The 24044-nt window shown below is 39.1% G+C and overlaps 1 protein-coding gene across 1 annotated transcript in view; it reads right to left on the bottom strand.

The window, feature by feature from the left end:
• Positions 1-24044, bottom strand: part of GRID2 (glutamate ionotropic receptor delta type subunit 2) — a 1015350-nt gene that overhangs the window by 391462 nt on the left and 599844 nt on the right. Inside the window, exon 6 of the mRNA XM_058193169.1 lies at positions 21065-21184. Coding sequence (XP_058049152.1) covers positions 21065-21184 — 120 coding nt within the window. The remainder of the gene's footprint in view (positions 1-21064; positions 21185-24044) is intronic.

Raw genomic sequence — 24044 nt, 5'->3', positions numbered from 1 at the left:
GAAAGTCTATTTTATTCCATTTGTTTAATTAATTCACAAATACTTTTAAATAAGCTAAATCCAAATCCATCTAAACCAGGGGTGTCAAACTCAAGGCCCACGGTCTGGATCCAGCCTGTGGGGTGCTTAAATCAGGCCTGCAAAGGACTGGCCTGCAGTGCCTCTGGTAGCCAAAATGGGGCATGGGGGACGGGCGTGTGCGGTCCCTGTGTGACCCTGGGGGACTCGTTTTTGGCCTGAATGGTCTCCTGAAACACTTTGCTGGCCAAAACGGGGTATGGGGGAGCTGTGTGTGTTTTGGCCAGAGGCACCGTGGTCCCTTTGCTATTTCCAGGCTGGCCCCTCAGGCAGATTTAAGCACCCTTGGGCATGTTAGGCGGATGTCCAGGCCAAAAATATCCCATTTTGGCTGGCAAAGTGCTGCAGGAGGCTGTCCAGGCTGTTTCCCTCCCCTCACCGCCCATGGGGGAGAACTACAATGCTGATCCGGCCCTCGAAGAAGTCCAGTTTGACACCCCTGATCTAAATTCTTTCCTGTGGTGGGTGCACCAAGGATAGGATGGCAAGTGCTGAACAGAATGAATGATCAATTTAAGCCATCAGGACTGCATTGTGTTTAGCATTTGTAGATTTCCCTGACATTGTATGACATATGCTAAATACACAAAATACAAGCTGAGCGGACACAACCTTGTAGATGACCCTTACTCTGTCAAGGACCTTGGAGTACTCATATCTAATGATCTAAAGTGCCAAAGCCCACTGTAACAACATCACCAAAAAGGCATTAAGGCTTGTAAACCTAATCTTGCATAGCTTCTTCTCTGGTAATATCACACTACTAACCAGAGCATACAAAACATTTGCTAGACCAATTCTCGAGTACAGCTCATTTGTCTGGAACCCGCAGTACATATTGGACATTAATACAATTGAACGTGTCCAGAAATATTTCACAAGAAGAGTCCTCCACTCTTTTGGTCACAACAAAATACCTTATGCCACCAGACTTGAAATTCTGGGTTTAGAAAATGCAGAATTACACCACCTTCGGTATGACCTAAGCATAGCTCATAAAATTATCTGCTACAATGTCCTCCTACCTGTCAATGACTACTTCAACTTCAACCACAACAATACACAAGCACACAACAGATACAAACTTAAAGTGAACCACTCCAAACTCAATTGCAGAAAATATGACTTCAGCAACAGAGTGGTCAATGCCTGGAATGCACCACCTGACTATGTGGTTTCATTCCAAAACCCCCAAAATTTTAACCTAAGACTGTCTACTGTTGACCTCACTCCATTCCTAAGAGGTCTGTAAGGTCTGTAGGCATGCTGGTGCATAAGAGCACCAGCATACCTACCGTCCCTGTAATGTATCTTTAAACTTTTGGAGGGAATTTTGGGCGGGAACAAACACGTTGCTGATTGGTTCACGCCTCAGCCAGAACTGTATATAAGGAGGGATTTTTGCCGGATGTTTTCGCTGGGTTCACTATAAACTAAAGAGCTGTTGTCACTCACTGGTCTCCTGCCTCTTTATTGCCCGAATCTAACAGTCCCTGTCCTAATGTTTCCTCTATTGGTTTCTATTTTATGTATTCAATTCATGCTTATACTTGTATTTATCACCTAATACGTTCTTGACAAATAAGATAAAATAGAAATAAAAAATAAATTTTCATAGTCCAAACTCTTAGCAACTTTTTTTTTTTTTATTGTGGATTATTTTTAAATCCTGGTACTTATTTCTTTCCATTTCCCCTTATTCATGCCTTGGGTCATATGAACACTCACCAGGAAGTCTAATTACTCTGCTGCTCCAAGGATCTCTGTAGCTTTTAAATAATTATAATGTAAATGTGTTTTAGAAACTGGAGTTAGGTCACTCCATTATAGACTCCATTGAGACCTCTAGCACAATCTTTCTTCTTCAGCTTTTGGTGCTCTTACTTTGAGTCACCTTCAGGCTCTCCACAGGCTTCTTTATAAGGAGTATAGCTTTATTGCTTTTAATTTGTAAGTCACGCAGAGTCACCTTGTGGTGAGATGAGTGGCAAATAAATTTAATGAAAGAACGAACAAACAAACAAACAAATAGATCCTTGGCTGAGTTGATTTTCCAAGCATGGTGCGGATACTTGAACTTTTTTAAAAAAAAAATAGTCCCACAATTGAAAATGTCTAAGGAAACTGTGAAAGCTACACATGATATATGTGACCAGCTCTGAAATTTTAATTATTCACAAAGGCAGTCAAAGCGACACAAGTAGATTTTGCTCCATCTTTTCACTCATCCATTTTTCATTCTGCCTGCACGGAGAACAAGCTTTTTCAATTTGACCTAAGCTGGTTTAAGATCACTTAGATGGCATTTGCTGTTAAGAAAAAGAGCCTCGGGAGCTTGACAAGATATACATTTTGGTTAGTAAATGAATAAGAGAACAAATTAGATGCACTTCCCATTCTAGTGCAGTCTAATGCCTTATTTACCTGTAGGATGAAATAGTTCTTTCTCCAAATAATTAATTGCCTGAGAAGGGAAGGGAGATAGGCTGCATTTGTTGATATGTAGGAGGAACTGTGTAAAGTAAAGGAGTGAAGAGGAGATGCAAATGATTGCAGACATTCATGCTGAAAAGTATGGATCTTCTAAAATAACGCCTACTGATTTTAATTCATAGAATAGAATAACAGAGTTGGAAGGGATCTTGGAGGTCTTCTAATCCAACCCCCTGCTTAGGCAGGAAATCCTACATCACTTCAGACAAATGGTTATCCAAACTTTTCTTAAGAACTTCCAGTGTTGGAGCATTCACAACTTCTGGAGGCAAGTTGTTCCACGGATTAATTGTTCTAACTTTCAGGAAATTTCTCTTTAGTTCTAGGTTGCTTCTCTCCTTGATTAGTTTCCACCCATTGCTTCTTGTCCTATCCTTTTGGAGATGATTTCTGTCCCTGATTACCTCCAGTTTTGCCTCTACCTTTCATTCTTGTGGTTATTATCCCATTTCATTTCTCCATTTCCATGCCGTTTCTTTTTATTTTTCATGTTTCCCCCGGAAGGGAATAGGTAAGAGATTCTGTGTTCACTGTGCCTGTGTACAAGCTGAGAGTACTTTGTACATAAGTTCTCCATGACTTAAGACCACAGTGGAGCTCAAAATTTATGTTGCTAAGTGAGAAATTTGTTAAGTGAGTTTTATTATTTATTATTTTATTTTATTTAATCATATTTATATACCGCCCTATCTCCCGAGGGACTCAGGGCGGTTAACAGGCACTTAAAAACACATAAATACAGAGTAAAAAACAATTAAAAAACTTATTCTAAACGCCAAATATTTAAAAATATAAAAAATAAAACCCAGTTTAAAACCCGTAAATTTAAAATCTAACTCAGTCCTGCGCAAATAAATAAGTGTGTTTTAAGCTCGCGGCGGAAGGTCCGAAGGTCCGGAAGCTGACGAAGTCCTGGGGTAGTTCGTTCCAAGGGTGGGAGCCCCACAGAAGGCCCTTCCCCTGGGCGCCGCCAGACGACATTGCCTCGCTGACGGCACCCTGAGGAGTCCCTCTCTATGAGAGCGCACGGGTTGGAGAGAGGTATTCGGTAGCAGCAGGCGGTCCCGTAAGTAGCCCGGCCCTATGCCATGGAGCGCTTTGAAGATGGTCACCAAAACCTTGAAGCGCACCCGGAAGGCCACAGGTAGCCAGTGCAGTCTGCGCAGGATAGGTATCACACGGGAGGCACGGGGCTCCTCTATCACCCGCGCAGCCGCATTCTGGACTAACTGCAGCCTCCGGATGCCCTTCAAGGGGAGCCCCATGTAGAGAGCATTGCAGTAATCCAGGCGAGACGTCACGAGTGCGTGAGTGACCGTGCATAGGGCATCCCGGTCTAGAAAAGGGCGCAACTGGCGCACCAGGCGAACCTGGTAGAACGCTCTCCTGGAGACGGCCGTCAAATGATCTTCTAGAGACAGCCGTGCATCCAGGAGAACGCCCAAATTGCGCACCCTCTCCATCGGGGCCAATGACTCGCTCCCGACAGTCAGCCGCGGACTCAGCTGACTGTACCGGGATGCCGGCATCCACAGCCACTCCGTCTTGGAGGGATTGAGCTTGAGCCTGTTTCTCCCCATCCAGACCCGTACGGCTTCCAAACACCGGGACAGCACTTCGATAGCTTCATTGGGGTGGCCCGGTGTGGAAAAGTACAGCTGGGTGTCATCAGCGTACAGCTGGTACCTCACACCGAAACCACTGATGATCTCACCCAGCGGCTTCATGTAGATGTTGAACAGAAGGGGCGAGAGGATCGACCCCTGCGGCACCCCACAAGTGAGGCGCCTCGGGGCCGACCTCTGCCCTCCTGTCAACACCGTCTGCGACCGGTCGGAGAGATAGGAGGAGAACCACCGATAAACAGTGCCTCCCACTCCCAATGCCTCTAACCGGCGCAGCAGGATACCATGGTCGATGGTATCGAAAGCCGCTGAGAGGTCTAATAGGACCAGGGCAGAGGAACAACCCCTATCCCTGGCCCTCCAGAGATCATCCACCAACGCGACCAAAGCCGTCTCCGTGCTGTAACCGGGCCGGAAACCGGACTGGAACGGGTCTAGATAGACAGTTTCATCCAGGTGTAAGGGAAACTGATATGCCACCATACTCTCTACAACCTTCGCCGCAAAGCGAAGGTTGGAGACCGGACGATAATTAGCTAAAACAGCCGGGTCCAGGGAAGGCTTCTTGAGGAGGGGTCTCACCACCGCCTCTTTCAAGGCGGCCGGAAAGACACCCTCCACCAGGGAAGCAGTCGTAATCGCCTGGAGCCAGCCTCGTGTCACCTCCTGAGTGGCCAGCACCAGCCAGGAGGGGCACGGGTCCATTTAACGACTTTTCCCGCCACATTTGTTAAGTGAATCGCTGCAGTTATTTAGTAACGTGGTAGTTAAGTGAATCTAGTTTCCCCCATTGACTTGGCTTGTCAGAAGTTTGCAAAGAGTGATCCCAGGGATCCCAGAAGACACTGCAAACGTCATATATACTGTATGAGTCAGTTGCCAAGCATCTGAATGTAAATCATGTGACCATGGAGATGCTGCGATGGTCATTAGTGTGAAAAATGATCATACGTCACTTTTTCCAGTGCTGTTGCAATTTTGAACGGTCACTAAGTGAACTGTTATCAGTGGAGAACTACCTATAGATGAATGAGAATGGATGATATCTTGAAATAAGGCACAATTAATTTTGTAAAGTAAGTACCTTAGTTTATAGGCAATTAATTTTAATCAGTAGACGTAATTAACAGTTCTTTTTTTGTTGTTCTGGGCCAATGTCCTTTCTGGGAATATGGCTTCTGGAATGTATGTGTGTGTGTGTGTCTATGGGTATCCTGGGATAGTTCTAAATAGAACTTTTTTTTTCTGAAGCAACACTTTCCACTGTTCTAGTAACAATCTAGTAATCTTTAGGTTTCCCCCGTAACTTCAAACATGTTGTATAGATTTATTGTAATAATTTTCAGCTGCCTGTAACAAATTTCCATCCACCTACCTGAGTTGCACCTCAAAGAAAGTCAAAAAATAACATTATACAATTAATTAATTATACGAATTACAAAAGGAAGATGGAGGGAAGTGTAAAAAGAAAATGCACTTCATTGATGATAAATGTATATGAGAATAAATTTTTATTTATTTTTATTTATTTATTTATTTTGTCACACAATATATATAAGCATAAGCATGTAATAACTATACAATATATAAGCATATATGTAAGTATGAGTATATAATAACTATATTAATTGGATATAATGAAAGGAAACAATAGGACAGGAATGGTAGGCACGCTTGTGCTCTTATGCACGCCCCTTACAGACCTCTTAGGAATGGGGTGAGGTCAATAGTAGAAATATCTATAAATATAAATAGTATAAATATCTATAAAGCAGATACGTAAAAGTTCATATTCCCAAAGATTCTTGTGGGCCAGGGTGGTGGAGAAGTGAATTTTATAAACTCTGTGATAGACATGTTTTTCTTTACTAAATCAGACACATTTTATCTAGAAGCCCCGACAATAGCTAGCTTCACTTAATGTAACTGCCTGGTTAAGTTCATTCCCTGGTATGCAGAGCAATTAGGAGGGCATGTCAGTATTTCACAATATTGACCTCTCTCTATGCTGTTTTAAACCTCACTGTTGGCAGCTCAGCCAGTTTTGCCATGGAATATTAGTCCTAGTGTCTGTTTCACTGCTGAACTCAAATGAGCAGGTTAACTGGGAAGCTGAAAGGGGTTTCAGTCCTTTACAGGAAATCTTCACTTCTGCAAATATTTGTGTGTGTGTGTGTCATGTCGGTCAAATCAACAACAAAATTCTACTTTGCGCAAAATGGCAACACAGCATAGAATATCTCAAATCTCAACCAGCAAATGCTCAGTCTTACATATTGGAAAAAAGAACCCAAACACTAAGTACAAAGTTGATGGACATTACCTTATAGATGACCCCCACCCTGTTAAAGACCTTGGAGTTTTCATATCAAATGATCTAAGTGCCAAAGCCCATTGCAACTACATAGCAAAAAAGGCTCTAAGAGTTGTAAACCTAATTTTGCGTAGCTTCTTTTCCAAAAACTCTACACTACTAACCAGAGCATACAAAACATTTGCTAGACCTATTCTTGAATACAGCTCACCTGTCTGGAACCCATACCACATCTCTGACATTAATACAACGCGTCCAGAAATATTTTACAAGAAGAATTCTCTGCTCCTCTGAAAACAACAAAATACCTTATACTACCAGACTTGAAATCCTGGGATTAGAAAACTTAGAATTTAACCGACTCCGACAAGACCTGTGTTTAACACATAGAATCATCTATTGCAATGTCCTTTCTGTTAAAGACTACTTCAGCTTCAATCGCAATAATACAAGAGCAAACAATAGATTTAAACTTAATGTTAACCGCTTCAACCTTGATTGCAGAAAATATGACCTTTGTAACAGAGTTGTTAATGCTTGGAACACACTACCTGACTCTGTGGTTTCTTTTCAAAATCCTAAAAGCTTTAACCAAAAACTGTCTACTATTGACCTCACCCCATTCCTAAGAGGACTATAAGGGGCATGCATAAGAGCACAAAAGTGCCTACCGTTCCTGTCCTATTGTTTCCTTTCATTATATCAAATTAATATAGTTATTGCATACTTTTGCTCATATGTATGCTTATATGATGTGTTGTTTTATGTTGATGCTTGTGTATACTATTGTGACAAAATTAAAAAATATATAATCCTACTCCTATTTAAGGTGGGAAATATGGAGGAACATGGCTGTTAGAGCTCAGTTGCTGGTGAATTCGTGGATATATTTGCAGTCATCTTGGCAACAGTATGGAAAAGACTGTTTTCTTCATTGTTTTCTTCCAGGATGAGTGTTTGATTTCCCAGTCTAAGATAAAAACCCTGAGATTTCCTTACTTCTCTGTTTAGATTTCTGAAATCAGTCAAAGATTGCTAGATGCTGCCAACCTGGTACATTCCTTAATTTTCAACCTTTAGATCAGTCTGGCATTCTGGTAAAAGTCAGAGTTCTCTGAGACAAAAAAATATATGGATTTGAATGATGTAATAGTATCTGGTGGAAATGTTTTATCCTGTAATTTTTTAGACTTTCCATGATACTCTTGGCAAAACAGGTTCCTCTACATCTGCCCAATTCAATCATAATTATTTTCCTTTTCCTTAAACTATAAAAGGAAAACACGTTTACTACACAAATAATGGCTAAAAAGCTTTGAGACAAATTTATAATTTCTCTCCTTCCACTTTCTCAATTTATTTCTAATAGTTTCTATTCTGACCCAGTGGCCTCCTGATATATTGGACTTCAACACATGCCTGCCTGGGATTTTTAAATTTCAATTCCCAATGCCTCTGAAGAACACTAAGTTAAGAAAGCTGCAGAAACTCCTAAGCTTTTAGCTTGGGGAAGGCAGAACGAAAGGTTGGGGAAGCTATCTGTGGTTGGATTCACACACCCTACTATGCTGTCATAGTCTATAACCCATGATTTATGACTTAGCCCTTTGTGTAAACTTTCAAATTTATTTTTATTCATAATTCATACTTGCAGGGCTGCCAACTCTGGAGAGCTCTGGGAGGCTGCAATAATAAAAACAAAATATGGAAACAATTAACCTAGAAAACACAATGATTAATTTGGAGTGAGCAACCCACAACCAATTTTGCATACATGCTCATTTGAAGGAGAAACAGGGCATGAGCTTTTGAATACCTGGGAGGATGCAGGGCTTAGGAGATCTGTACTGACAGTATTCAATTTTATACTGATGGATCACCTAATCCAAAGACTTCACAGGAGGTGTGAGACTATAAAACTACAGGTAACCTTTGACTTGTGACTATTTGTTTAACAATGATTCAAAGTTATGATCATCCTCCTCTTTTAATGACCACATAATCCCTTGCAGGGTGGAGTCTGGGCAACTGAATGGGGCTGAGTGTTTATTGGCTGGATGCCCTTCCTGGCACCAATGAGGAATTTTTTTTCAGCCGATATATTTTCAGTGTATTCAGAGAGAGAAATATCTGCCTCTACTTAGGATCAAATTCACAGCCTTCTAACTGAAGGCGAGAGCTCCACCTCTAGGCCACTGTACCACTATTCAAAGTCATGATGACCCTGGAAAAAGCGAGTTGTGACCTTTACTCACACTTTTGACCATCACACCAATCTGGGGTTATGAGATTAGAATTTGGGCACTTGGCAACCAGATCAATTGGTTATAACATCCTATTATATATATGATTACAATTTGCAACCTGGTTTGCCAAAATTTCTGTCAAAAAACTCCCACTGGGGAAGCTGGATTTGCTTAACAATTGTGTGATTCACTTATGACTGCCATGATTTGCTAAATGACTGCCAGAAAAACCATCATAACATTGGATCTATTCATGCCATTTCCATATTGTGTCTCAACATAAAATCCAACCAAAAGGGGTTTATATTCACTAGAAAGCAGGAAATCCTGCTTTCTAGCAAAGCTAAATCGCACGGCACAGCTGTCCCCCCTGCCTTGCTGTTCTACTTACCTTAAAGTTACTACTTACTACTTAAAAAGTCTTAAAAAGCACATGCAGTGTGCTTTTGGCATGTACCGCGCATTCACAGACAGCGAACCAGTGGCAATCCGCAGAGGATTTCACCACTGGATGTAAGTACAAATAGATGCAGTGGTGGGATTCAGGCAGTTCGCACCACTTCGGGAGAACCGGTTGTTAACTTTCTGAGCCATTTGGCAAACTGGTTGTTGGAAGAAATCATTAACCAGTTGTTAAATTACTTGAATCCCACCACTGAATAGGTGGGATAATATTCTAATCTCAATTTCCTTATGAGTTACATAATCAAACTTCCCCAGGTATCCAAATAAAACCACTTGGCCATTATCTTAATTTGACCTTTCCAATCAGAGAGAATTCAAGCAAATTCAAGAGAATCCAAGCAAAAGAATTAAAGCAAAAAGATGTCTAGACTATGCTGGTCTTCTGATTGTCCACAGGAGTTGGAGGTACAGCAATATTGAGTTGAAGCAATGGGAGCAGAATTGGATTGATAGATTTATCTGCTGATGGGAGCTTTGCAGCAGAAGGCCTATAATGCTCATGATTATGTTAAAACTGAAGAGAATTTCCAAGGGCTTTTCTTAACCAGTTAGCTTCTCAGATGATTTGTAGACTATTAAATCAGAGGCTCATTCCAAATTAAGGTTGAAGATTAAGGATTATATACTAATAAAGGAGAATATTTGTAGCTCAGGGTTGACATGAGGGGTCTTTGGTGCTCTCTGAGCTTGCTTGTTTTCTTGCAGAAATTTCATTACCCAAACTGAGTAACATCATCAGTGCACCAAAGACCCCTCATAAGGATTATATGTTATGGATTTGGCAAGGGACTTCCTTACCAAGGATGAATCAGCTGGTTCCACTCCAGATCTCTAGGGAAGGTCTTTGGAAAGTCTACTCCCTAAAAGGTAAAGATAGCTGTGGATCAAAAGGTAGACATTTTGGAAGCCCACAAGCAGAACATGTTCCTTTCAAATCTATGCCTGACTCCGATTGTTCTGTTATTTGGAGAAGCTAGTGTTTTTCAATGGTAAAACAATGTCCCATAGTGCGTTGTCAAGGGCTATCCATCTATCACATTCATATCCATTACAATAAAAGGCCCACTTAGTGGTTACAGTAACTGAGAACAGATAAAAATAGTAAAACTTAAAACATCCACCATCTGGTTCTTGTTTTATATTAATGTAGATGTACAGTATTAAGGTTTCCTCGTTGTACATTGTACAGTGATTAGGGTGATAAAGAAATACTCTAAAACAAACAAACAAACAAACAAACAAACAAATAAAAACTAAAGAAGACTATTAATTTCTTTTCATTCACAGGTGTAATCTTTATACTAGAAATAGAATTTAGACTTATATACCACTTTGCAGCGCTTTACAGCCCTTTCTAAGTGGTTTACAGAGTCAGCATATTTCCTCCAACAATCTGGGTTCTCATTTTACCAAACTTGGAAGGATGGAAGGCTGAGTCAGCCATGAGCCGGTGAAAATCGAACTGCCGAACTGTTGGCAGCTGGCAGTCAGCAGATGTAGCCTGCAGCAGTGCTTTCTAACCACTGTGCCACCAGGCCCCAATAGCAGCTGAAAAACTCAGCTTTACCTAATGGGTTGTAAAATTGGTGTTCATAATAATCTATTATGCTATTTTGCAACTTTGCATGCCATGATATTCCAGCTTAAATCTAACAGCATTGAAATTGGCAGCATTCACTTACATTGTCAAAGATTGGCTCATCCTTCATAATTACAGAAGAAAGAGCACCATCAGTTCAGTATGATCATGGCAAATTAAAACAAGAAGCAAAAAAAGAAACGCCAAACCCTTTCTTTGTGCAGAATTGGCTCATTACTCAAATTACCTCTGTCATCTCCTGCATACCGCCCCCCCCTTTTTTTTTTGCTTTTTAAAATTTAGAAATAGTTGGTCTTTTTCAATAGCATTCATCCTATGAGATTTAATACAACAGCAACAATAAACTCTCTTGTGAGAGCCTCACAGATTTTGGCTTTCTTGGAGACGAGTTTGTGTGATAACCAAATCTCATGAGATTTGCATTCTGGCTAATAATACAATGATAGAGTGGCACTCAAAAGTTTTAAGGATTGTCACCATCCAATTTATATACTGAGATTTTCATAGAATCCACAGCAGTGGTGGTATTCAGCCGGTTCTATCTGTTTCTGGCGAACCTGTAGCGGCAGCTGCAGGAGGCTCTGCCCAACTGCCCAGATGTAATCACATCCCATTTATCCACATTTTTGATGCTCTGCACACACTCACATTTGCGAACCACTACCGAAGGTAAGTGAATACAATCCCTGATCCATAGCATATAAATTCAGCATTCAGAATTTTGAGTAGGAAAAATGAATTATACCTGCCATGTGTTATATATCATCATTTTCATTTACTGACCCCATAATCCCTTATGGGGAGAAGTTTGGGCAACTGAATGGAGCTAGCAGAGTGTTTTAATGGCCAGATGCCTTTCCTGTCGCCAATGCAGAGTTTTTCCCCAGCAAATATATTCCCAGTGTGTGCCTAGAGAGAGAAATATCTGCCTCTACCTAGGATTGAACTCACAGCCTCCTGATTGTGAGGTGAGAGGTCCACTTCTAGGACACCGCACCCCTCCACTGTATGTTATATATGTTACTAAAAAAACAACAACAATGGTGCATTGATGTTGCTGAAACAAATCAGTATTTTTTTTAAAATAGAGCTTTATTAAACTTCAAGAAAGTTAAAATTCAAATAATTATCAAAAAAAAAAAAAGCAGGGGAAGAAAATTCAAAAGAGGAAAAGATTAAAATGTGAAAAGAAAAAAATGGGGATGGAAAGGCTTCCTACATTCTTCAGTACAGATACAAATATATAATCAGGTAATATCTTACTGTAAGTTAAACACAATAAAATCAATATCTAACTCTAAATTTAACAACATATACAATATTTCTTTAGTCTTAAACAAACCCAATAATCCAATCATTAATTCAAAAGAACCATCATTATCAAACAAGATTATAAAAATATCTATAGTTTAAAGATAAACCTAAACAAAATCAGTATTTTTATCCATCTCCATTGACTGCTTGCTCCTAAGACGATTTTAAAATCCTTCCTTACATACAGTATGTACAGTAGTAGAATTGACTACCAATCAGTTACCAGTGTCAAAGCATTGAAACAAGGTTTAATGAAGTGCCCTCAATCAGCGTGGAGCATAATAATCACAAATTCACTACTTCCGTTCATTCACAGCACAGTCCATAATCCAGGTGTCCCTTCTACCAAGAGCAGCAACAGAACGAATCTTTCAATGATTGCCATTCAAGGTCAAACAACAGTGGTAATCACAAGACCATGGTTTTCAAATAACGAAGTGTGTTTCCTCAAATAGCTATTGACATGCTTACAATGACCCAGTCATCTCAGTTTCATTTGCTTTTCACTGACCAACACAAGTAGGAATTCCAAACTTAACAAGTGCTAGTCAACTCAGATATTCCAATAGGAACAGGATATTATAAATGTCTAGAAGCATTAAAAAATCCAAGAAAAGGAAATAATTTATCCCATAATATAACAATGGGTGGAAACGGATGATTATATTTGGTGTGTAAATGGTTCTTCTGCATAATTTTAACTGGTTGTTTTTAAAAAAAGATGTGACAGTGACATTGTTGTAGATATGGATATGAAAGGTGGTAAAAATAATTATTTGAGGACCTGATCAACTATGCTATCTTGCTTCTACAAAAGCACAATTAAAAGTATTTGATAAGATGGTGGAAGATTCTCAGTCCCTACAGATAGCCTGTACAGTGTAAGTATTTTTGTAGAAAAGCTCTTTTTCCTTAATGTTTCCTGTTCCTAAATCACACCCCAGTCTCCTTTATTACTAATCACATTTCAGCTCTGACACTGTTCACATCAAACCCTGCCAGGCTCAGTACAGATATGACTTTAAACATACATTGATGGCTCAATTATGTCTCCATAACTGATAGACACAATGCAAACCTATTCCCTAAATTTGGATCTCGAAAACTATAGGAACATGACATGTGGACCATAGTAAGACTCAGAGTGAAGGTTAAGGTGAAGACCAGCAACTGCCCATCCACAGAAGACCACCTTAGCACCAACCACCTAGTTTCAAAACCCTCAAGAGCTGAACAAAATACCAATTACGAGTAGTTCTTGACTTAGGACCATAATTGAGCTCAACATTTCTATTGTTAAGTGAAATATTTGCTCAGTGAATTTGCCCCATTTTATAAGCTTTCTTTCCACAGTTGTTAAGTGAATCATTGCAGTGGTGAGGTTAGTAACACAATTGTTAAGTGAATCTGACTTCCCCATTGACTTTGCTTATAAGAAAGTTGCAAAAGGTGATCACATGACCCTGGGACATTGCAACCATCATAAATAGAGTCAAGCGTCTGAATTTTGATCACATGACCGTGGCGGCGCAGCAACAGTTGTAAGTGTGAAAAACAGAAAGAAGCCATTTTTTCAGGGCTGTTATAACTTTGAACGGTCACTAAATAAACTGTTGTAAGTTGAGGTCCACCTGTAATTCAGAAGGACGAGAGAAATAAATCCAAGTTTAATGCCCCTGAAGTTGCATCTTCTCACTGACAGTGGGAAATTAATAATTTGGTATCACTTTGTTATTCTCTACAACAGAGATACTAATCTAACTGAGACTTCCAAGTGAAGCCAAGCAATGTAAGTGAGCCACGAAGTGACATTTCTGAGATTTACCATCAAGTCCAGGCCAGGAATCTTGACAGTTAGGACGAGGGAAATCAAAATTATTTTTTTAAAAAAAAACAACCCACTGAGATTTGCAGTTTTGAAACTGTCCTTAGGCAAGCCATCAAACTCTACCAAATGATGGCAAGGATACACATTATAAACTATAAAGTTTGTACAAAGTCAAAGATTGTATAAAGTCAGGATCTTAAAAAGGTTATTTTTCTATTTTTTCCACTCTCTGAAATATCTTTCAGAGACCATAAATATCCAGCAGTTTCCAACAATTCATAGCACCCCAGGGTGATCCAGAAGTGGCCTATGCAGATACTGCATAGCATTGATTTTTTATGTTTTGTGGGGCTTTAGGGAGAAAGAATAGCTGTTCTCTTCCCTGGTTACGTGAATGGATTTTATTCTCTCTTAGGAAAAATAAACCCTGTTATTTCAAGACACTATTGGGCTTAAGAGGAATCCTCTGATCAGAAGGAAAGTATCTCCTTGACATGCTTTGATTTCTCTCAGTTGTCTTCTTTGGTGGTGCTAGGCAGGAAAAGGGTCCAAATTCAGTGCGATATAGGTCTCGTAAAGCAGGGATCTCCAACCTTGTCAGCTTTAAGACTTGTGGACTTCAACTCCCAGAATTCCTCAGCCAGCTGAAGTCCACAAGTCTTAAAGTTGACAAGGTTGGAAACCCCTGTCTTAAAGGAAGGTCAGATGGTCGTTATTATTTAAATTTATAAGCCACTGGCTCCAGCGTCTTTGGGTGGTTTACAAATGATTTACAACATGGAAACAAGAGAAATAAAATAAAAATATTAAAAAAGGTAGTGATAATAGAATAACAAACCAGCTAAGTGAAAAGGTGGCTTCAATTATCATCACTCGGAATTCAAAGCAACCTATGGAATGTCTGTCTTTCCATTTTTTCTACAACAGTTTAGGGCAGTGATGACGAACCTTTTCAACACCGAGTGCCCAAACCGGAACGTGTGTGCATGTCAGTGGTGGGTTTCAAATTTTTTTACTACTGGTTCTGTGGGTGTGGCTTGGTGGGCATGGCATGGCTTAGTGGGCATGGCTTGGTGGGCAAGGCTTGGTGGGCGTGGCTGGGAAGGATACTGTAAAATCTCCATTCCCACCCCACTCCAGGGGAAGGATTCTGCAAATCCCCATTTCTTCCCAACCAGCTGGGACTTGGGAGGCAGAGAATAGATGGGGGCGGGGCCAGTCAGAATTTTTACTACCGGTTCTCCGAACGACTCAAAATTTCCGCTACCGGTTCTCCAGAACTGGTCAGAACCTGCTGAAACCCACGTCTGGTGCATGTGCATGTGTGAGCGCCAGAATGCCAGAAACCTGAACACCAGCTTGCTGGTGCGTGCATGCCTGTTTTTTGGCTGTTTTTTGGGCTGTTTTCAGACTGTTTTTTGGAAAATGGCCACTTTTCAAAAAAGAGAAATGATGTGGAAGACGGCCTGTTTTTTGGCCACTTTTCAGGCCATTTTCAGGTATTTATTGTTGGTGCCTACATATATCAGCTGGCCGCTGTGTGCGGCGGAAACCAGAAGAGCAGCTGGCAGTGGCGCGTGTGCCCACAAAAAGGGCTCTGCATGACTCGCCATCACGGATTTAGGGGATATTTAAGGCCATTTGCCCGGGATTCTGACAAATTTGGCAGCACCATCAAATGCCTTATAATTTTCAATCTCTTATTACAAATAGATCCCCTTTCATTGGTATTTATGGAGTGGTAAATAAATAACAATGAATAACTTCAGGAAAGAAAAATCAGCGGATATAGAAGAGAATATCCTTCATCACTGCATTTTTAGAAAATGCTAAAACGAAGAAGGATGTATTGTGTTTGTTTTGTTTCCTTTTTCTTTGTTTTGCTTTCTGAAATGATGCTAATGTTTAATTTTTCCCCCATAGTTGTTTATCTGTAATCTTGTTAAGACTTGTTCTTCAAAGTCATAATGGAAGGATTGGAGACAGGCGGCTTACTGCTGTATGAAAAGTAAACATAGAGACACAGAGAGCAAATGCCAAATGCCATCTAACAATGTCAAAACATTATGACATTTTCTATTGACGTATTCACTAATGAATAAACTCTCACTTTTGGAATTCAAAAAGGCAAGTAAACATTCCTTCTGTAGATAGCAATAGCACTTAGACTTATATATCACTTCACAGTGCTTTGCAGGTCTCTCTAAGCAGTTTACCAAGTCAGCATATTGCCCCCAACAATCTGGGTCCTCATTTTAAAGACCTCAGAAGGATAGAAGGCAGGGATGAAATGCTCCCAGATCGGAGGGGATCGCGCGATTCGGTAGCGATGGCGGCTGCTGGTTCGGAGGACCGGTAGCAAAAATCCCTGCCCCCCCCTCCGCCTCTGCTGAGCCGCACCATCTGCAGAGGTTTTTTTTTTACTTTTAAAAGCCGGTTTTGCTTCAGCCGAAACAGGCCTTTAAAAGTAAAAAACAGCAGAACCTTACTTGTACTCTTACTTGTAGAAAACATGTTTTCTACAAGTAAGAGTAGAGATTCTAAGGCACTTACCTGATTACTGAGGAACGCATGGCTCTCTTTCAGTTTCAGCCAGACAGAATCAATCACTCAGCTAATCTATTTCCTCGGTGATCAACTGGCTGGCTTTGCTGGCTGAGGAACTCTGAGATTTGAAGTCCACAATAAAATAAAATAAAATATTTGTGCAGCTTTCTGAGATTTGGTGTGTTTCTGTAGTGTTTCACTCTAACTACACAAACACACAAAATCTCAGAAAGCTGTATTGTGTGTGTGTGTGTGTGTGTGTGTGTTAGTTGTGTGTGTGTAAAGTGTGAAAGTTGGTTTTTGAGCTTTTTGTGGCTATGTGAAGTGTGAAGTGCAGCTGCTTTTACATTGTGTGTGAGTCAGTTGTGTTGTGTGTGTAAAGAAGGGCCGGTTTAGCTCACGCTGGTAAAGCCTGTTATTAAGAACACAGTAGCCTGCAATTACTGCAGGTTCGAGCCCGGCCCAAGGTTGACTCAGCCTTCCATCCTTTATAAGGTAGGTAAAATGAGGACCCAGATTGTTGGGGGGGCAATAAGTTGACTTTGTAAAAATATACAAATAGAATGAGACTATTGCCTTATACACTGTAAGCCGCCCTGAGTCTTCGGAGAAGGGCGGGGTATAAATGTAAACAAACAAAAAAAAAAGTGTGAAAGTTGGTTTTTGGTACCTCTTATTGTTTTTTTATACTTTTTTTATTATTTTTATTATTTATTGTTATTGGCCACGCCCACCCAGCCATCTGACCACCAAGCCATGCCCACCAATTAAGCCATGCCCACAGAACCGGTAGGGAAAATTTTTAGATTTCACCCCTGATAGAAGGCTGAGTCAACCTTGAGCATGGTGAGATTCGAGCTGCCGAACTGCAGGCAGCCAGCAATCAGCAAAAGTAGCCTGCAGTACTGCATTCTAACTACTAAGTGCTAAGGCCCCAAAGACATGTGGCTTGGATTAATCAATGAACTGGCAACAGTTAACTTTCTGCATTCCAAGTACCTGCCATATGCAGCATATTCTGGGGTAGCCATCTGCTACCTGAGGGAAGGTTGGTTAGCATGATAGTAGAAACTGGTGGGTTACCCACATGCCTTGGGATTAGAAGGAATGAGAACACAATTAACTTTTTTCTGGCATTATGCTGCAGTCTCAGCATGTGTTGGAAATGTCTCAAGATTGGTTTTCCACATCAACATTTATCAACATTCAACTATGGAATTAGCTCTCTGGAGTGTTATTTAATCATCATCATCATCACTTGGAACACAACACACCAGATATCACAATTGTAGAAAACCGAACATACAATTTATTGACATCGCGGTACCAGGAGATGCCAGAGTCGAAGAAAAAGAACTGGAAAAAATCATTAAATATCGTGACCTGGCCATCGAAACTACACGGCTATGGATGAAACATGTAACAGTGATACCCATTGTATCGGGGCACTTGGTACCATGTCCAAGAATTTTATAAGATACATCAATAAATTGCAGTTTCCTGCAATAACACCAGCAGAACTGCAAAAAACTTTGCTACTTGGAACATCGTAAATCTTAAGAAGGTACTTGGTTGATGCTGGCAGCAACCCGTATCAACCATTAGCACCAGTCAATGGTATTTGTGATGCATGTTTGAATGTTCAGTTGACTGAGTTTCATGTTTAATGAATTAATGAAGATAAATAATAATAATAATGATATTTTATCATTTTCTCTATTTCTATATCAATGTGATATAAATTAACCAGAATGAACTGATTAAAAGTTCCTTCTAATTAGCAATTATTCTTTACCTAGTTATTTTTTTAAATATCTTCAGATACGATAGGTAAGTAAAGATTGAATAGCTGGTATTCAAAGAATCAGATATATAAGTAAAAGTCACCCAATTATAATGACTTAAATAAATTGAGTTCAAATTAACCAAAGATTGTATACCACTGACTTGTTATTGCAGGATAGAAATCAGAGCAAATCTTATACATAAATGGATAACACAATAAATATCTAAATAAATGCAATAAATAGTTGCTCATCAATCTTTCCACCAGGACTATCTGCTGCCAGTTTCTAACATATAAAAATACATGTTCTATATTCTATATTCATAGCCTTATCTATACACATTTATTAAATATGTATAATATTTTGCTCTATTAAATTGGATAGTGAAATATGTAATATGTATATGTATAACATATTACATCTATTAAGTGGGATAGGGAAATATTTTATTCATTAATCAAAAATTATATATACACATACACAAACAATTTTTCAATGCATTAAAAATATACAGAACAAAAGGAGGTAGAAAATTAGAAACCGAGAAATGAAAAAGGAATATATTTCTTAATATCCATGATGCTATCTATATATCAGGCACCAAGCAATAAAACATACATTACTTCTAGGAAATGAAAATGAACATTGACAAAAAGGCTTTACTAATATATAATATTGCTTTGCCCATTTTATTCCAAAGTGTTCCTTTAAATACAAATCCAAGATGAATTTGTGTTTTGAAAAACAAAATATTTTTTCAACCCATTCTCAGTTTAAAATTATCTCTAAATAGTCTCAATAAATGATATTGAAAACACACAGCTTCCTCAGACACTTAGAATTCCAAAAAACAGAAAAAGGTAGCATTTCTTTTTTTCACAGAAAACTTTTTTTTAAAATGGCTGACATTTAACAAGCTCTTATAGCAGCCTGATTTTCATAGAACTTGACATCATCTAAGTCAGTGGTTAGAAAACAAGATACAGTATAGCAAAAAACAAACAAACAAACAAACGTTAATTTTATAGGTTAGTAGTTAGACTTGCTGACAAGAAACAAGAAATCTCTCAAGGCTATAAGTCCCCTTTTTAATACAGCATAAATGTTAAATATATACAGCTGATCTCGATTGACTTTAACTTATCCTACCCTAAGGTAAGGTCCCATTTCCATATATAAAAATAAAATGTAACATGATCCCAACTTAATCAGAAACAAAAATATTACCTTACCAATGCCAAGAATTATTCTCATATAGCTAAATACACGAGCACACAATAGATTCAAACTTAAAGTGAACCGCTCCAATCTCGACTGAAGAAAATATGGCTTCAGTAACAGAGTTGTTAATGCCTAGAATGCACTACCAGACTCTATGGTCTCATCCCAAAATCCCCAAAACTTTAGCCTAAAACTGTCTACTGTTGACCTCACCCCATTCCTAAGAGGTGTGTAGGGGGCGTGCATAAGAGCACCAGCATGCCTACCAACCCTATCCTAATCTTCCCTTTAATTGTATTCATTTTATGTATTCAATTCATGCTTATATTTATATATATTATTTAATATGTATTTAACAAAATAAAAAAATAAATAGTAATAGATGGTTTGGGTGCAATCCCACAACAACTGGATTACCATTTGAACACTGTTGGCATTGGCAAATTCACTATCAGTCAATTGCAAAAGGCAGCTTTACTTGAAACAACTTACATCCTGTGATGAGATCGGTAACACCATCGAACATCCACACCAACCTATCCCAGGTCCTTGGGAAGGACTTGATAAGTGGTCAAAAATGCCAACTCCAGTCTGAACATTTGTCTGACTGTGTGACCAACCATAATAATGTTTATGCACACACTAGATACATTTAGATTTCTGAATGAAATTCACCCCAAACCATGCAATTAGCATTTCTTTGATTTCAACAGTACCTCAGATTACTCATTAACAAAAATGAGTTCAGAATGAACTCATTTCATTCTGTTCAGAATGAAATACTAGTATTTTTTTTATTCTGAATTAATACTCCAAAGTTTTATTTTTCATGCCTTTGCAGCCTAATCTGAAGAAAAGCTAAAAAATCCCAGCTCTAAGAGGAACCAAGTTTCTTTTCTATTTTTCTAGGGAGTGAAACAATTTGAACAGGGAGAAAGTGGAAATTTAATCCTTATGCAAATCATATTTATTTGTTTGTTTTTATTCACATATAAAACTTAAAGAATGCCCATCAGGCCACCCACAGATCAATTCATCATACATTTAATATCAATATGGTTTTTTAAAAAACAACAACAACAGCAGATGTCACCCATTATAGCAATTTCTCAAAATATGTACCTTCATTTATTAGAAAATGAGAAGCTAAAATACTTAATTTTCTACTTGATTTCCCGTTCGATAATTAACATTTTGAAACAGACGTGCATCCTCTGAGTTCAAGACTTTGTGTTCATGTCAATGTAAAATATCATTGTGGGGGACATAATTACTATATACTAAACAGCGGTCTTTACCACATCTTGCCAGAAACTACTCATAAGGGCCATATTTCCACAGATGGATCTGTGAACAATTTAATGATATTTTGATCATCTTATCAAGAACAACAAACATCCAAAACACATTTCAAAGCAACTTTTAATCTTTTTTCCTAAAAACATTTTTTCCGGTCAGTTAGTTATATTTATTGCAATTGTTTATTGCCAAAATGTTCTTTAACACTATTGAAACATTTCCAAAAAAAGACAAGAAAGACTTTTACCTTGCGGATTCCTCTGCTCAGTTCCTCTCCATAGTTTGTCCCTAGTATCTCAAACAGAACATTGGGGTTCCCGCCATTTTCTGCAAACTCCAGATCTCCTGTCAAGCCATTAATTCCACCCTTAAAAACAAGAGGGAGAAAACTTTCAGATGTATAAAAGGTAAAGGTTCCTCTCGCAGATGTGTGCTAGTCGTTCCCGACTCTAGGGGGCAGAGCTCATCTCCGTTTCAAAACCGAAGAGCCAGCGCCGTCTGAAGACGTCTCTGTGATCATGTGGCTGGCATGACTAAACGCCAAAGGCGCACAGAATGCTGTTACCTTCCCACCAAAGGTGGTCCCTATTTTTCTACTTGCATTTTTTACGTGCTTTCGAACTGCTAGGTTGGCAGAAGCTGGGACAAGTAACGGGAGCTCATCCCGTTATGCGGCACTAGGCATTCGAACCGCTGAACTGCTGACCTTTTGATCAACAAGCTCAGCATCTTAGTCACTGAGCCACCGCATCCCATTTCAGATGTATACTTCATTTCAAATATAGCTTCCTGCCCTTATGAACATTACTCACAACAAAATATAGATGTTCAACATTCATTATTCAAAATGTTTTATGCATCTCTGAACTCTTAATAACTACAAAATGTAGAATAACAACCTGGAAGAAATTTAAAACAACTGCAATAATTTTAATATATTGGCTATGCCTTTCATTTACTTCTTTATGCTTCCTTTTAAATAAAAAAACCCTGTGCAAACACTAACAAAGGTAAGGTGTCTAATATATACATATATGTATGTATGTATGCAATTTCTACAGCCGCCCCTCTCAATCAATGACTCTAGGCAGCTTACATCGAAATGCTAACTTTCCAGTACTCAGTCTGATCAGTCATGTGTAACGCAAGCAATTGTTGAAGCCTCTGCAGAGAACAACATTTGATTAAGTTGATGAAAGGATCATCTTTTATGAATATTAAAAATATGAGCATTTTGCCAGGCAGGTAGAAAGATGCACATCCTCTGGTAGACTAGCTATAAGGGCAGCTTGTATTTGGAAAGGGAATAATTTTAAAAGGATTGCAACACCAACCTTTGAATTAGATCTGTCAACTATTTAAATGTGTTCCACATGGTATAAAAGAGACTACTGAACAGTCTTTGAGAAGACGGTAAAAAGTAGATTAGGAAAAAAAAAGTCTTCCTAAAATGGCCTAGTATTTTTCTAAAAGAAGAGAACCTCAAGAAAAAATATTGCATAAACAAAGCGATTGTGTTGCCTTTATTTGCTTGTATTCTCTATCAGTACAAGTAGTCCTCGACTTACAACAGTTCATTTAGTGACCGTTCAAAGTTACAAGGGCATTCAAAAAAGTGACTTGTGACAGTTTTTCACAGTTATGACCATTGCAGCAACCCCATGGCCACATGACCAGAATTCAGATGCTTAGCACCTGGTTCATATTTATGATGGTTTCAGGGTCCTTGGGTAATGTGATCAGTTTTTGCGACCTTCTGACAAGCAAAGTCAAAATTCAGACACTTGGCAACTGACTCATATTATGATAGTTGTAATGTCCTGGAGTCATGTGATCAGTTTTTGCGACTTTTTGACAAGCAAAGTCAATGGGGAATCCAGATTCACTTAACAACCCTGTTGCTAACTTAACAAATGCAATGATTCACTTAACAAATGTGGCAAGAAAATTCGTAAAATGGAGCAAAACTTGCTTAACAAATGTCTCACTTAGCAACATAAATTTTGGGTTTAATTGTGGTTGTAACTCAAGGATTACCTGTATTTTCCCTGTTAAACACAGTCCATCTAGAATCCAAAACTTGATTTTTACAGATTGAAGACTAATTTGCTAAGATAGAATTTAACTTTTGTGTCTTCTATTTCATAAATCAGTCTTGGAAGACATATCCATCTGGTTCAGTTCCAAGCCAGGAGAAAGGCACTGGAGACAAAATGGAGGCTGGAGGCTGATTGGAAAGAGGGTCCATTTACTGATGAAGCAGAAGCACATGGGTGGTTCTGGGCAGCTGACCACATGGGGTTGAGAGTGGGTAGCTTTTATACTTTCCCTTCGGCTTTGAACTTGAACTTCCTGTTCCTGTGCAAGAACAGGTATTCTATTGGCTATTGTACGGATCATAGCTAACTTTGTAGGTTGTCTGAGTCCCAGGTTTGGTTGAAGTCTGCTGGGTGATACAATGTCACCAAGTGATTGGGCCAATGTGGTGAGCTCTGCTGCTAGATGGGTTAATCCTATTATGTTCTGGAGGGTCATGTTTTAATCCCATCACCCTGGGAGCTGGAGATCTTTTGTCTTGTAGATAGACTGGCCCAGTCTTTCTTAATGGGCACTAAATAACTGCTGGGGGCAGGGAGCTGTTTTCTGTTTTTAAAACATATTTCTTCTTTTATCATCCAGGGAAATATAATATTTCATTCTTCTGGGGGCGGGGGGTCCTCTCTCATCAACACTATCCATCACTGACAATAAAGACCAAAAATTGGGATGCAGGACATTAGATATATAGATCATTCTTGAGATCGAGGGAAAACAGCAGCCATATCTCTCTTTTCCATAGGGCACATTAAAAAAAAAACACCTTGCTTTTTGTCAAGAACTTAGATAAATGTGACTGAGAAAACCTAGAGGGCAGTTCGATATAATAAGGTGCCCTCATTTTTCTTTAGACTGTATTGTTTGTATCAGCCTTATTTAATAATTCACATGAGTCCCTTGGGAGATAGGGCGGTATATAAATATGATTAAATAAATAAAATAAAATAAACATAGATTACAAATGGAATGCACCACCATTATTTCCCACGATTACCCCGGTCACCATTTCTTGAAGTGTCTTTACTGAATAATGGGAAAATTGTCAGGAGCTTGAATAATGAAAATAGGGAGTTTTTAAACCCAAAATACCTTGATGGATTCCACTTAGAATAACAGAGAAATGGTGAAAA

The sequence above is a fragment of the Ahaetulla prasina genome, chromosome 8 (genome assembly GCF_028640845.1).
Source record: "Ahaetulla prasina isolate Xishuangbanna chromosome 8, ASM2864084v1, whole genome shotgun sequence".
In the NCBI taxonomy this organism is placed as follows: domain Eukaryota; kingdom Metazoa; phylum Chordata; class Lepidosauria; order Squamata; family Colubridae; genus Ahaetulla; species Ahaetulla prasina.
Note: the sequence above shows the minus strand (reverse complement) of the source record. Positions and strands in the feature narration are given on the sequence as shown.